The following is a 15,029-nucleotide window of genomic DNA, read 5'->3' as shown; positions in this document are numbered from 1 at the left end:
GACAAGCATGGGTTACTGAGGATCAATTCTAATCAGAGACGGAAAAGGAAAGTCATAAGAGTCATATGCTCATCTTTAAGACATTATGGTTGTTCCTCCAAACCATATCCATATATAATGTTGGATCTTGAAGGTGACATTGTATCTGATTGATCAACTGCTATCAAACATTTCTTCTGCTTCATACATTCTGACACTGTGCCATGATTGGTCACTGTTGTCTTCAGTAAAATATTATTTAGTCCTCTTTTAGGTATCTTCAATGGACTAGACTGGAAATGCAATCTTTCACCAGTTTGGTCATTCTTAATATGGTTGAACCTGTTTTGAGTAATTCATGTAAAGCTTACAGCAGTGCTTCTGGCCGTATCAGACTACCAAGTACATCTATCTTTTACTATAAAAAAATGTAGGTACAAAAAGTGAAGAACCTCTCAAAGAATGTGAGAAAGCCCCTTTAACAAACAAGGATGAATGCTGTTGACTGTTTCAGTATTTATTATGATGATGACAGTATCTACAAGAAAATGATAAAACCAAACTGGTATCCATATACAGTGCTTGTATAAAATAAATGCTCCTTCGTCAGTTCAGTATCCCACACTGGAGAGACCACAGACTGATTCTGGCACAAATAAACCTGAGGCAATATGGGGTTCAGATAAGAAGTTTCTCAATGCGAAGCTTGGCCTCGGTGATCTGGGTGCTGATCATTGAGCTCTCCTTGGCCACCACTGAGCATGCTATCACTGGCCGAGACACACCACACGCACGACCCAAGGCTGAAAAACAGAAATACAGGTTAGATGTTCAGTCAGATCAAACCATCTTCAGTTCCATACTTTCTATCAACAAACGAAATATATATTCTACTTATAGTCAAACACCAAAAGTAATGTAGTGAGTAGGCTTTTAGCACTATTCCAGCAATATCAGGGTGGGGGGACACCACAAGTTTGCTTCAGACATAGTACCCATGTGGGGAATCAAACCCAGGTCTTTGGCATGACAAGCCAATGCTTTAACCACTATGCTACCCAACAAAGAGCAATTTAAAGGCATCTCTGATTATGCAGTTTATTTCACTCAAGAAAATATCTAGTCCAGATCAAACATGTCCTTTTATTTGCTTACATACATTATTGTTTGCAAGGAACACAGATCTATGCCAGAATCTTTAAGAGGAGGCATTTTCACTGCGTGATGACTAACAGTACATGAGGAAGAATGTCCAGTAAATCCTAACAGACAATGCTGGTGATGTTATGTGCATGGAGGCGATATGGTTGATGGTTAAACATAATAAACATAATACACTGGACTCTAGCAATAAATGTTCAGCTCAGACTACCTACCCTGCTTAGATCGGCAGAAAACGTATGGCACATTCTGAAACGGGAAAGATCATCATAAGCCACCAGTAATGCAGAGTGAAATATGACAATATGACTACATGAACACTTATATTGCAATACTGAATTCAGAAAGGTTACAAAGAAATCATAAGATGTAATGAATGTCATGCCCCATTAGAGTGAGTGAGTGAGTTTAGTTTTATGACACACTCAGCAATATTCCAGCCATATGGCGGCAGTCTGTAAATAATCGAGTCTGGACCAGACAATCCAGTGATCAACAGCATGAGCATCGATCTGCGCAATTGGCCCCATTAGAAAGGTAGGGCATCTCTTTATGATAACGGGAAGGTTGTCATTCTGGGCTATGCACGAAAGCTAAGTAAAGGCAGGTTAGATTGGCCAACTCATGAAGATAAACCTTCTAAATGCATTAAGAGTTTGTTTTCACTTGTCAAATGTTGCAAAACTCGAACTATGTAAGCTTTAACTGTTACAAAATATGTCCCTTATAAAACAGCACATCCACGCTGCCATGCAACAAGAAAAAGAATGATGATTCAGAGGTAGTCATGTGGACAGTTAGTAGAGTAGGTAAGCTGTGATATAGGGAGAGCAGCTTGGAGTGCACGGGCGATTGAACAAGAGAGACTTATGGGAATTTTTTTACAGTCGTTCCACTTAGACTCGAAGCAACAGAGAGAGAGGTGCAGTCGTGAGATAGGATAAGTTTTAAAATTTAGCTTTACTTTCTCATGCTGAAGCAAGGAATTTATTCAGTACTCTGAATATCAGTTCCAAGTTGTGACGTCCCAAGTCTACAAATCGGTGCAATGACCATGCATTTTCAGCAGTTCATTGTAGTTTATCATTTCTGTTAAAGCAGAATCAACACTGAAGAAACATTCCACAACGAAAATGGCATGGATAGAAAGCGTTGGTGAATTCAAACAAATAACTTTTAGGTACTTTTAAGTATCTTAACAATTTGACACGACCCATGAGCCCACTTTTTATAAAGGCTAAGAAGAACATTGCTTTAAGACTTGAATAAAGAGCTGGCGAGTAAGGTTTTAGCAACATTCCAACATCACAGCAGGGGACATCAGAAATAGGTTCACACACTGTACCCATGTGGGGAATCAAACTCCATATCCAGAGAGACAAGCTAACATTTTAACAATTTGGCTACTGACCACCCTCTTGAGAAAAGGAGGTGAGGTGAAATTGGGTTTAACGTCGTACTTGAGAATATTTTGCTCATATGACGACGTGCATGCGTGTGTATGTGTATGTGCGGCTGCTTGTACTAGCCCAGACTGAAGCTGGTTTTATAGTGCTAGCCCACTGAGATACCACGCCGCAGTGAAGCATGAATACCCCACTCAGACACATTATACTGACTCCGAGCCGACCAGTCCTTGTTGTACCCATTAATGCCGAGCGCCAGACAGGGACCAACAAGTACCATATTTTAACGTCTTTTGGTATGACGCGGTCGGGGATCGAACCCACGACCTTTCGCTCACCTTGAGAAAAGGAAAACAATGTGGTGGAATGTAAAACTTGGATCCGTTAGACGGAATAACAATATCCTAATGCCTCAGATTAGTGAGTGAGCGAGTTTAGCTTTAGGCCACATTCAGCAATATTCCAGCCCCACTTATATATGAGGTACTGTAAATCACGAAATGTTTGTGAGCATTATATTTTTGCAAAAATTGTGAATGACTTGAGCTTGCAAAAATTTGACGCAGTTTATTATTCACCAGTTTTGAGATCAACAGCTTTGGTTATGTCATTGTCAACAATTTAATAGTGAGTGAGTTTAGTTTTACGCCGCACTCAGCAATATTCCAGCCATATATGGTGGCGGTCTGTAAATAATCAAGTCTGGACCAGACAATCCAGTGATCAACAGCATGAGCATCGATCTACACACTTGGGAACCGATGACATGACCACTTGATCCCATTAGTCACCTCTTAAACAATTTAATAGAGGCATTCCAATTAATATAATCCATTTGAACTGTTCTAAGCTCATCTGGCCTATGATGGGTGTGTTGCTTTTAGGAAAACATCACTGACTGCATACACACAGAAGCACAGTTCAAGATTAGCAGCACCCTTTAATATGTGATTGGATTTACATTAGGTAGAAATTTCAGTTGCAATCTAGTTTTGAGAATTAGGCAAGTCGCAAAAATATCATGACGCAAAACCCCTCTGTTGGTCGGTACTTGCAAAAATATTGTGATGCAAAAAAATTGTGATTTACAGTATGTTGGGTCCTATAAAGTCATGAAATGTAGAAGTTTATTGAACCTTAAGATTTTACAGTTATTTTAATGTCAGGAACCTTAAATTTTGTGTCAAAACTTTGATACAACGAATCTTACTGTGCACCTCTCAAAATGCAATAGATATTTTCTCTATACCATGTTGGTGCACAGTAGACATGCATTATTATGTCACATAAAACCTGACCCACCTTGTCTTCACAGAGCAGGGGCAGGTGGAGGAGAATCTCCAGAGGTTCAGCATCGGCAGCCATCACAATGAACTCGGATATCCCACGATTCAGTGTTTTAGTGGCTGGAAACAAAGCGAAATTTGTGAATGTAGTGAGTGAGTTAAGTTTCAAGTTTTACGCCACACTCAGCAATATTCCAGCTCTATGGCGTCAGTCTGTAAATAATCAAGTCTGGACCAGATAATCCAGTGATCAACATCACGACTGACTGAGTTTTCGTTTTACGACGCTTTTAGCAATATTCCAACAACATCACGGCGGGGGACACCAGAAATGGGCTTCACACATTGTACCCATGTGGGGATTCGAACCCGGGTCTTCGGCGCGACGAGCCAACGCTTCAACCACTAGGCTACCCCACCGCCCCTCAACATCACGAGCATAGATTTACACAACTGGGAACCAATGACATGTGTCAACTATGCCATCAAGCCTGACCACTCAATCCCGTTAGTCGCCTCTTACAACAAGCATGGGTTACCAAAGACCATTTCTGACCCAGATCTTCACAGGTCTGCGAATGTAAATTTCAAGAGTCAATGAATCTGAAATAATAACACACAGTGCAGATAGTACTTATTGAAAGAATACACATTCAATACATTTATGAACATGTTGTGAATGTGTTGTCCTTCAATATAAGTACTATCTGAACTCAATTTGTTGAACACTACTGCCTTGGCTTCGGATTCCATTGTGAATGGGTAAAATGCAAGAATGTACCCTTATGTAAGTGCATTCCACATTATGGTGATAACCAATCCAGGGTAACATATTGCATGGAATGAGTGAATGTGACCAATGACAAGTACTTCCGAGGAGTTGCAATGAACATACGACTAAATACACAAACAATTTCACAACACATCCAAATGCGATACAAAACAAGGATAGACCTTATTTATTGATAAATACGCAACAGATACAGAATTCGCGCGACGGATAAATGTGTCCCACACTGGGCTTGCATAGTTTTTTTGTTTATTCGTCTAACGGTAGTGGAAAACAAAAATTACATGTGTAACGAGTACTATTTCCAAACCGGAAGTCATGCAATCGTCCAGTTCAGCTGTTCGCGAAGTGGGACTCCCAAGTTTTGGGGTATATTTTCAGGTGTGTTATATTGTCTCCCAAGTGTCCATAGGGTTAGGTAGTCTAGCAGCTCATATATCACAAACGCTTGGGTTTGTGGTGCAAGTAGCTTCAAATATAGGTCAGATGATTCCAGTCGAGTGGAGCAATGCCATGACCGCGGTGCGGAAAGTTGTTCTTATAGGGCCTCTTCCATCTATGTGCTATTATAGCTCGATCGACCTATAGGCATAAAGCTCGTTTGAACTATTATAGCTCGATCTAACTATAGTGAACAGCAAAAGAAACGCAAATCTGGCTTTTTGTCAAGGTTTTGAATAGAAGACAACCAAAATCATGTCTAATCATTTATTCTATAGAAAACACTGTCAATTTAACAGCTAAAGGTTGCTGTTGACATTGAATTGCAATAAGTTCAAATTGATCACAGTCCGTCTAATGGAGATACCCCTGGACGCGAAAAGTGACAGTCTCTTTAGTAGCGCGTATAGCCACCTTGAGCTTGCACACAGGCCATGCAACGTGGCCTCATTGAGTTCACTAGAGTCTGAAAGGATGCCTGAGGCCTGAGTGGCTGTCTACCTGCCCCAATCCTCCGTCCACTTTCGTCCCAGAATGTTCAATGGGAACCATATCCGGGAAAGAGACGGCCATGGCAAAATGTTAATGTTGTTCTGAGCCAGACAATCCATCGACACCCTTGCTGTGTGAGGGCTGCAATCGTCATTGGCGTTGTTGACGTGCCAAAACTGGCCCCACATATGGCCTTCGGCAGTGGATTCCAGCAGCCCGAAGACGACGCCTAATCGTATCGCTGGACACTGCTCCCCTTGACCCAAGAACTAAGGCTGCTGTTACTGTTGCTGCTTGAGTTCCGTTCCTTAGATGAGTGACCCGGATGAACCGATCTTGCGTATGAATTGTCACTCGTTGCCGTCCGGTACAGGGACTATCAGCAGCAACCCCGGTTTGCCGATGACGTTGAGCAAGTCGTGTAATGGTGGTAAAATGACAGCCCAATTGTCTAGCTACAGCGGTTGCAGAGCTACCTCCGTGCAACTTTCCAATGGCCATTCCCCTCTGCTCAGTCGTTAGTCTAGGCATCGTTTGTGTGGCGTGTACACCTCCTAGCGTCAATGCTGAACGGTTTTTTGACACAAACCTTTATAAAGGATACCTCAGAGTGCAATGCATGCTTTCCATCCAGAACCGCCGATGCACGTGCTAAAATTATGGCTTTGCTGCACTGTGGTTGTGTTTGTGCCAGTGTTTCGTATGGACGTCAAATTGCATGACATCATCTCATCGGGGATCATGACGTCACTTTACCATGAACGTTCCATAAACATCAACGCTTACCTTCATGAAATTTCATTTTTCGGAAACTTGCGTTTCTTTTGCTGTTCAGTATATTATAGCTCGTTTTCAGGTTCTCCCCGACCTGTTTACAATATTCCAGCAATATCGCGACAGGGGACACCAGAAATGGGCTTCACGCATTGTACCCAAGTAGGGAATCAAACACGGGTCTTCAGCTTGACGAGCAGACGCATAACCATTAGGCTACCCCACCGCCCCGTAAATCGTAGAAGCATACCTTCATTGGCCCCCTTCTTCAACTGCTTGTAGTTAGCTGCCTGTTGGATTAAGTCCAAGATAGACTCAGTCAGCTTGGCATCAGCCAGGGGATACGCCTTGGGGTTAACTTCATCTGCCTGAAACACCATTGGTCACCATAGGATAAAAAACCTTAGATGCATTGAATGTTATTGTCATTGTGAATACCATACTCCAATATTCCAGTTTCAAACAATATGCATTGTAGTCAAAGAGACAAACAACGCTGAAGGGGTCATTGTCGGCACAGGTACTACAGATACGTACCACAGGTACGTTTCTGAATACAGATATGTACCCTAAACAAAGTCAAAATACAGAAACGTACCCGGTACCCTAAAAGGCGGACGAGTCCATATTCCGCAATCCAAACCCGAAACCGTATGTAGTTGTTCCTCTTCAACTGATTGCGAGTGGTATTCATATGCATCACGAAATATCCGTTACTGTGTATTCTCATTACTTCCATAACGCAATCAAATGTATCTAATACAACAGCATGACAGTTCCGATCAAGAATGGGAATGGAATCGTCCTAGGGTACGTTTCTGTATTCTCATTATGGCCAGGGTACGTTTCTGTATATCTGTAGTACCCGACGACCCCTTTAGCACAAACAACAGACACTATAATAACCTCCGAGTTAATCTGAATTCCTAGACAATGCCTCGGCAAATTGTTGACCTTATAAGTTAAATTTTTCATTATTTCAAGAAGATAAAATTCATATTAACAGTTACTATGTACAATCCTTCGTCTATTCGATACACCCTCAGCACGAAATACGAGATATTGTTTGCGCGAAATCGGAGGTTCTAAGCAAGCAGACTTCAAAATCATGCAACACCATGAAGTCATTTACAGATGATTAAGCTCTTGAACAATACTTACCATCTTAAACACAATAGATTACGTTTCAAACAAATACAACAAAAATCAACTCCTCTCGGCGTTATTCGCTTCACGGAGGATTGTCGATCACCACGTGCTTTCTGAAAACACCAATTTCTGCGCATGCGTAAGAAAACAGGATCTAACAAATAGTAGTTACGCAGATATTTATTTGTGAATACATATTCAGAACAGATTTCTAAAAATATTTCCCCTGCAACAGAGATTTTTTCTCATAATAAAACATATAAACTATACCAGAAGACAATTTCTTGATAAAGCTGTTTTTCGGTGATCTGTAAACGCGCACCTGTCTTCAGGCAATCACGTGATCAAAACAGAGCAGACGACGTTTTCCGAAAGTGTCAACCTGAACTTGCAGAGCTAACTTGCTTTCGGTGTATTAAAACTATTTCTTTTGAACGTGAGTGTGACAATTTAACATAAGAAAGAACATGAAAAAGAAAAAATTACATTGTTAAATATGCAATTCAGTACACATAATTAGCATTTATTCTTATCGATTGTATATGTAGATATTTGACGAGCCGAGTATCATTTATGTTTTTCTGTCACTTATCTTCATTTGCTTTTCTTATATAAAAACAAAATATGTAACTTTTGCAAGAACAAGGTCTAATTCGAATTCGTATGACCAGATCATAACTTTAAACAGAACTAAATGCTAATTTCCTAAATCAACGAGATTGTGTAGTCAATGTTTTAACATATCCAGTCCTTTCTAACACTGTCAACAGGCCTGTTAGCCTTGCATGTTAAATAGTGAAAAAAAGGATGTCATTCCCTTGGACATTTGGTAATGTGAATATGGTCTATTGCTGACATATTCCTGCACAAATTCATTAATGTTGGAAGGGTGATTATTACTGATTGCAGTCTACAGCTTTAGATCTATATTAGGAACAAGTCCAAAGCCAGAGTTTAGTAGTGCTGCTACTAATAATCCATATAATAACACATCTACTGAAAATGATGCTAAAGAGCCAGCTTCACTCTAATGCTTCCCAGTTTTGGGCACAGGCTGTGATTATGATTGATAGACTAACTGACTTTCTTTCTATGTTTTCTGTGTTATAGATCTGCCGGAGGATGGAAACTGAAGATCAAGTAGTGGAGGAAGAAATTGCCTCAGATGAGGAGGTTGGTATCTAGGATGAACAAATTGTTTTAGTAACAAATACAAGACATTTCTTTTCTTGGCACTTAGTATGAGCAATGTATTTGATAGGGAACTTGCTACTTGTGGAAACAGTTAGTTTCTTTAGTTTATTAGTTGTCTCAATATATCATTGACTAGAAGTTAACTTGATCAATCCTCCAGACAATATTATGCCATCTTTATGCTATGTTATGCCAAAGTTGCAAATTGACTCCAGTCTTCTCTATGGGTTAGTGGGGCGGTGGGGTAGCCTAGTGGTTAAAGCGTTGGCTCGTCACGCTGAGGACCCGGGTTCGAATCCCCACATGGGTACAATGTGTGAAGCCCATTTCTGGTGTCCCCCGCTGTGATGTTGCTGGAATATTGCTAAAAGCGGCGTAAAACAAAAACTCAGTCAGTCAAATCTATGGGTTAGTTCCCTGTACATCAACTCCACCTCAGAACCAGAAAGGAAAGGTAAACATTTTCATATTTTAAGACCAGTAGATGCAGGCTCCTTATTCATTCACTCTGCCAAACTTGCTTTTTGCTTGAATTTCTTTACGTGGTAATTCAACCCATAGATATCACTTTTGACAATGTAACGTCATTATGCTGGCATTATCCATTTTATGAATGGAGTTGATCATGTACATACTCTCAAAGCTTGATGATCTTGTTTCAGGAATCAATATTTCTTGATATTGATCAGCTGCAGAATCATGGCATTGTAAGTGTTTAAAATTCCTACCTTTTGCAGATATATTCAGTTTAAACAGACAATGAAGTATGGAGCAAGGATCGACTTATACAGGGTCGAAGCACCTTCATCAAACTTGATGATACCTGACTGATTAAGCAAACACAAACTTTAAAGCCAAGAAATCTTAGTTTGCTTGGCACAACTCTAACCAGTAAAAGTTCAGTAAAATTATGTTTAGTCTAGTAACATCAGCAAATAATTTCCTTGTGATAACACATTTTCTGGAAATGATGCTTAAGAACCATGTTTGGGCAAATGGACTCAAAAGGTTTTGGCACCAACTGATTAATGTTTATATTCTAAATTATATTTAAGTATAACTGTAATGAATACATTACATATTGAATAATAACTGTTTTGAATTAGTTTGGATTCATACAGCTTTTGAACATTTGCATGGTTTTAGATCACTTCAGGTTTTTTGGAACATTTACTGATTGTCAAAAATGTCCTAAATGTTTTGACAAATGTGTATGTAGTAGTTGTTGACATAAATAGAAAGACAATGCATTTAGCAGGATATACAGATAATGTGTATTATATTTCTCAACTCACTCTTCTGTCGTGAACCTCAAAGAAAAAATGTAATGTTTCATCTTTAGAATGTTGCTGATATCAAGAAACTGAAACAAGCAGGGATATGCACTATCAAGGTAAGAACAACTATTATTTTCTTCAATAACATGAAATCTTGAATGTTTTACTCAATATATTGAATTCTGAATACAAAGCTGTCTCAGATCAGTTGACCAATTATTATGTTAATTGCTTTCCTATATATCATATTTTTTTTCAGGGAGTTCAAATGACGACAAGAAAGAAGCTGTGTACCATCAAAGGTATATCAGAAGCAAAGATGGAAAAGATCAAAGAAGCATCAGCAAAACTTGTGGTAAACATTATTCTTGAGTGTCACTGTATTGCCTTTTTTGCTGGGGTATGGATTACCTACTTTGAAGGCTAAAGCTGTAGTCTTGATAAATATCTCAAGCAGAAAGGTTACATTAACTGATGAATAAAACTGAAAAATGTGTTTTAACAGATTTTGTAAAAACTGTTATCAAGAATGTATTTTTATTAACAGTTTTGTAAATCAATTAATTGTTTTCTGAAATTCCGAGCAGGATTTTCCACTGGGTACCGGTATATATCTTCTATTTTACAGGACCCAGGATTTCTCACAGCTTTACAGTATGCTGACAAGCGAAAACAAGTTTTCAAGGTTTCAACTGGAAGTCAAGAGTTAGAGTATGTTGACTGATATTTAGTTACAATTTTTTCACAGACATGAATTATTGAAGTAGAGATTTATAGTAATCACTCTTTGGTTTTGTTTTGAACAGTAAACTGCTAGGAGGAGGAGTAGAAAGTATGGCCATCACAGAAGCCTTTGGAGAATTCAGAACAGGGAAGACACAGATTTCTCATACATTGTGCGGTGAGGGATGTTTCGTTTGGGAAATTTGTATGTCGGGCTGCAGCAAAGTATTGATTCATTGCTATTTCTATCAGGCAGACCTTATTCAGCTGTATAACTCAGTCTGAAATGTTGGCTTGTGATAACATGTAAAGACACCCTAATAATGTGCGTACCACATACATACTTTTGATTCTACTAGCCTGAGTGAGTGAGTGAGTGAGTATGGTTTTACACCGCTTTTAGCAATATTTCAGCAACATCACGGCAGGGGACACCAGAAATGGGCTTCACACATTGTACCCATGTGGGGAATCGAACCCGGGTCTTCAGTTTGACGAGCGAACGTTTTAACCATTAGGCTACCCCAACGCCCCTACTAGCCTGAAGATGGCTCAGAGAATGATTTCCATTACTTTAGTGTTATCATGATTATGGACCAGATGTGCTCACCAGACCACACAAAATTGTTACTAGGCTTTCGCTTCAGAAAATGTGTAGTGGCTAAGGTCACAAACTTAAATGCCTAAAATTGTACTTGCACTCTGTTTTCTAACAAAAGCAGAATAATTCTGATAAAGTATAGTATTTTCAAACTTTCTCCCTCTGATCCCTTCCTCCTCTTTAATGAGATTCAATTCAGTCTCAGGCGTTGATCAGTATTCTTATTTGTTTTCAGTGACATCTCAGCTACCAGGAGCCAATGGTTATTGTGGAGGAAAGGTTGTGTTCATTGACACAGAAAATACTTTGTATCCTTTCACTTACGATCGATTATTAATTGTTATCTTGTATATTTAAGAAATGTTTCAATTTGGTCAATATCAAGTATGTTTAATTGTTTGAAATTTTGAAATCCTTTATGACAACAGTCGACCTGACAGATTACGGGACATTGCTGACAGATTTAATCTTGACCAGAGTGCTGTGCTGGATAATGTGTTGTATGCAAGAGCATATACAAGTAAGTATTAATGAATATGTGAACATGTTCAACTTTTATTTCATATAAAGTAACATATCATCATTATCTGAATATTGTGATAACATTTGTAGATCTACACAATTCATTACTGGATTGAAATATAATTTTCAATATATTATACTAAACCTATTAATCTTTCCACAAGACATAATTTCAGAAATAAACATTGCATTTGGTAAGGCAATATCAGAATATATTACCGGTATCACATGTGATTGTGAATATGTACAGGACTTGTAACTCATACTTTGCTTCTTTAAATGTTAATACATTAAGTGTTGTATAAAATGTCCAGCACAAATATTTGAGTCCAACAATATTCCTCATGAAAAAATGCCTTTGCTTTTCCAGGTGAACACCAGTATGAGCTCCTGGACTTTGTTGCAGCCAAATTCTATGAAGAGCCTGGTGTATTCAAACTGCTGGTTGGTGAATTGTTATTATTGAAAACCATACATTTCTACATTTCTGAAGGATATCTTTGACATGGGAACAATTTGATACTGGGTGTGAAAGACTTTTAGTAAAATATATTTCAGTTTTAACTAATATTGTCAGCTATATTATTAGTCCTAGTGATAAACATCTACTAAAAATAATGTTTAAGCTTACATCTGCAACTTTATCTACTAGTCTGATTACTACGTTAAGTAAATATTTTTAGGTTTGGTAAGATTAGCTGACCCTTATCAATAATGACTTTAAAATTTACTTTAAAGGATGCAAAAAGACTGGTTTCTGTTAACAGTTCTTAGCTTGAGAACTAACAGGGTTCACTGTTGAAATAGTCTGTTATGCTGTTAAAAGTGATTAGATATTCACAACTGTTTGTTTTGTTTTTGGACCAATCATTGTGAAGCATAGGGGGATTCTGATACCATGTGTTGCACAACAGTATATCTTCTTTTGTTGTTACTTATTTTTGCAACTACTGGTTACTATTGAAACTTGCAGATAGTGGATTCTATAATGGCACTGTTCAGAGTAGATTTCAGTGGTAGAGGAGAACTAGCTGACAGACAGCAGAAGCTGGCTCAACTCCTGTCTCGGTTGCAGAAGATAGCAGAAGGTGAGAGTTGCTTTCTACAGTATGACATCTAATTAAAGACATATTTAGACACAGTTTGGCATTTGAGTGAGTGAGAAAGAGGAGGAGGGAGTGGTAATTGTACATTTTAGTTGTAATAATTTCCATAATGCCATCTTTCTGGTGTCCCCTGCTATGATATTGCTGACATATTGCTAAAAGAGGCATAAAACTAAACTCACTCACTTAATGCTATCAAGTACATTACAACATTGTAACTGTCTACAAAACACCTGCTTCAATGTTTTGCTGTGGTGTAGCATGTTTTAATAGAATTTCCCTTTTCAGAGTATAACGTGGCAGTTTTTGTTACGAATCAAATGACATCAGATCCTGGAGCTGGCATGTCGTAAGTTCTTAGAAGAAGATAAACTCTGAACTGAAATCAAAATATTCTTGTTTATAATCACAAATTCAATAGAAAGTCCACAGTTTAGTTTATTAAGACATTGGTGTTATGACCTGGTTGCAGTTTTCTTCATGGATCATTTGTATGCTGAAATTGATCAATTCAATCAAACATTGAGATTGGTACTTTGCAGAAAATACATCTATTGCAAACTTCCATGATTTATTAAAGACATATACATGTATTTTGAAATGAGTCACTGATTAATTAAACATAAAAGCTGATTATTTGTGAACAGCTTTGATGACCGATTGAATGTATGAAATATCAAATGATATTTTTCACTCAATCAGTTATTGTCAAGTCATTAAACCAATCAGTCATCAGCTTCAATAGCCAATCTGTCCATGACACTACCCCAGGTTTCAAGCTGACCCAAAGAAACCAATTGGTGGCCACATTCTTGCTCATGCTTCCACAGTCAGGATAAGTCTAAGAAAAGGAAGAGCAGAAAACAGGATAGCCAAAATATATGACAGGTAAAAATATATAGGATTACCTGTTATTTATCTTTCATCAGTTTGTTAATATCTTTACTGATGTCACACAGGTGTTTGGATCACTATACCAGTTGAATGACTAATTGCTGTGATATTCTGACTGCATCCATCCACAATTAATTTCTGGATCATAACATGACTGATGATGAAACTTCGATCTTGTTTTTCTTCCAGTCCTGATTTGCCAGAGAATGAAGCAACATTTGCCATCAGTGGTGGAGGAATCATTGATTCCAAAGAATAGTCTGGTCTTTTTACAGTGAAATGAATACATTATCCCTTCATCACATCCTGTATGTATGAATGTGACTGCTAATATTGTGGTTAGAACTCAAACACATTTTACCATGATGTTCATGCTGAGCATGTGTAATCTCATAACTTTTCCCCAAAGGACAAAGTTTTATGAAATGCCCTTCATCAATCAAATGGCCCAGGGTAATAGTTTCAATTGTTCTGCTAGTTCTAATGAATGATATCCTTTATGGAACAATACTGGGAAATACTTAGGGACCGTTCATAATTTATGGCTAGGGGGGTGATGATGATATATATAGAGAAGTACAATGTTAATGACTCCCCCTAAAATTTATGTACAAATAAGTGACCACCCTGCATGTCATGTACAAAATCAGTTACCCACACTCCCCTTCCCATAATTTCTAAGCATAATTTTTAACATATTTTGATGTACAAAATTGCTCCCCCCCCCTATAGTATGTGTACGAAATTGCTTCCCCCCCAGCTCCCAAGAACAAAATGGGTGACCCCCTTAAAATCATCATTAAAAACCCACCCCACCCCCATAAATTATGAATGATCCCTAAGTATTTCCCAGTTTTGCTCCATAAAGGATATCATTCATTTAAATTTCTACATACAGAATGTTACTCTAGTTAAAACCAACAAATAAACTGTTTAATTATGTACATATAATTATTGGACTTATCACATATTGCTCTTTTTGTCATTTCTATAGTCAGTTCTGTGAATCATCTACATAGGATTAACATAGGCCAGTTCTACTCATCTGGTCATGGGATTTGATGGAGGTCAAGGTCACTCAGGAAGTAGACATACAAAACCAAGTGTATACACAATATCTTGAGCTTTTCTGATTGAAATAGGATGTAACTTTATATAAATGATCCCTTGGCAGTTCATTCCTGAGGCTGAATATCAAGGAGCTGAGTGTTTCAACAATATACTGCGCTGGTTG

At 38.3% G+C, this 15,029-nt stretch overlaps 2 protein-coding genes across 4 annotated transcripts; one reads left to right on the top strand and one right to left on the bottom strand.

Annotated features, from left to right (window-relative positions):
- Nucleotides 1–480: 480 nt before the first annotated feature.
- Nucleotides 481–7,634, bottom strand: LOC124259834 (NHP2-like protein 1). Of its 2 annotated transcripts, XM_046694041.1 has the most exons (5): nt 7,491–7,634; nt 6,580–6,697; nt 3,849–3,952; nt 1,356–1,389; nt 481–782 (listed from the first exon to the last, which is right to left on the bottom strand). In XM_046694041.1, the coding sequence occupies exons 1-5, from the start codon at nt 7,491–7,493 to the stop codon at nt 658–660; spliced, it is 384 nt and encodes a 127-aa protein (XP_046549997.1). In that variant the 5' UTR covers nt 7,494–7,634; the 3' UTR covers nt 481–657. The 2 variants fall into 2 exon arrangements, with proteins under 2 accessions (XP_046549997.1, XP_046549996.1); XM_046694040.1 differs by lacking the exon at nt 7,491–7,634 and having other exon boundaries at nt 6,580–6,709.
- Nucleotides 7,635–7,838: 204 nt separating this feature from the next.
- LOC124259833 (meiotic recombination protein DMC1/LIM15 homolog) lies at nt 7,839–14,395 on the top strand. 2 transcript variants are annotated; one of them, XM_046694038.1, is made up of 14 exons: nt 7,839–7,914; nt 8,589–8,651; nt 9,335–9,379; nt 10,015–10,065; nt 10,209–10,304; nt 10,578–10,660; nt 10,756–10,850; nt 11,509–11,581; nt 11,702–11,793; nt 12,166–12,239; nt 12,769–12,883; nt 13,190–13,250; nt 13,673–13,789; nt 13,985–14,395. In XM_046694038.1, the coding sequence occupies exons 2-14, from the start codon at nt 8,601–8,603 to the stop codon at nt 14,052–14,054; spliced, it is 1,023 nt and encodes a 340-aa protein (XP_046549994.1). In that variant the 5' UTR covers nt 7,839–7,914; nt 8,589–8,600; the 3' UTR covers nt 14,055–14,395. The 2 variants fall into 2 exon arrangements, with proteins under 2 accessions (XP_046549994.1, XP_046549995.1); XM_046694039.1 differs by having other exon boundaries at nt 7,858–7,910.
- Nucleotides 14,396–15,029: the final 634 nt, after the last annotated feature.

The sequence above is a fragment of the Haliotis rubra genome, unplaced genomic scaffold, assembly GCF_003918875.1.
Source record: "Haliotis rubra isolate DU_JTF1 unplaced genomic scaffold, ASM391887v1 Scf74, whole genome shotgun sequence".
Classification (NCBI taxonomy): domain Eukaryota; kingdom Metazoa; phylum Mollusca; class Gastropoda; order Lepetellida; family Haliotidae; genus Haliotis; species Haliotis rubra.
The sequence above is the reverse complement of the archived record's forward strand: the minus strand, read 5'-3'. Positions and strand labels throughout refer to the sequence as shown.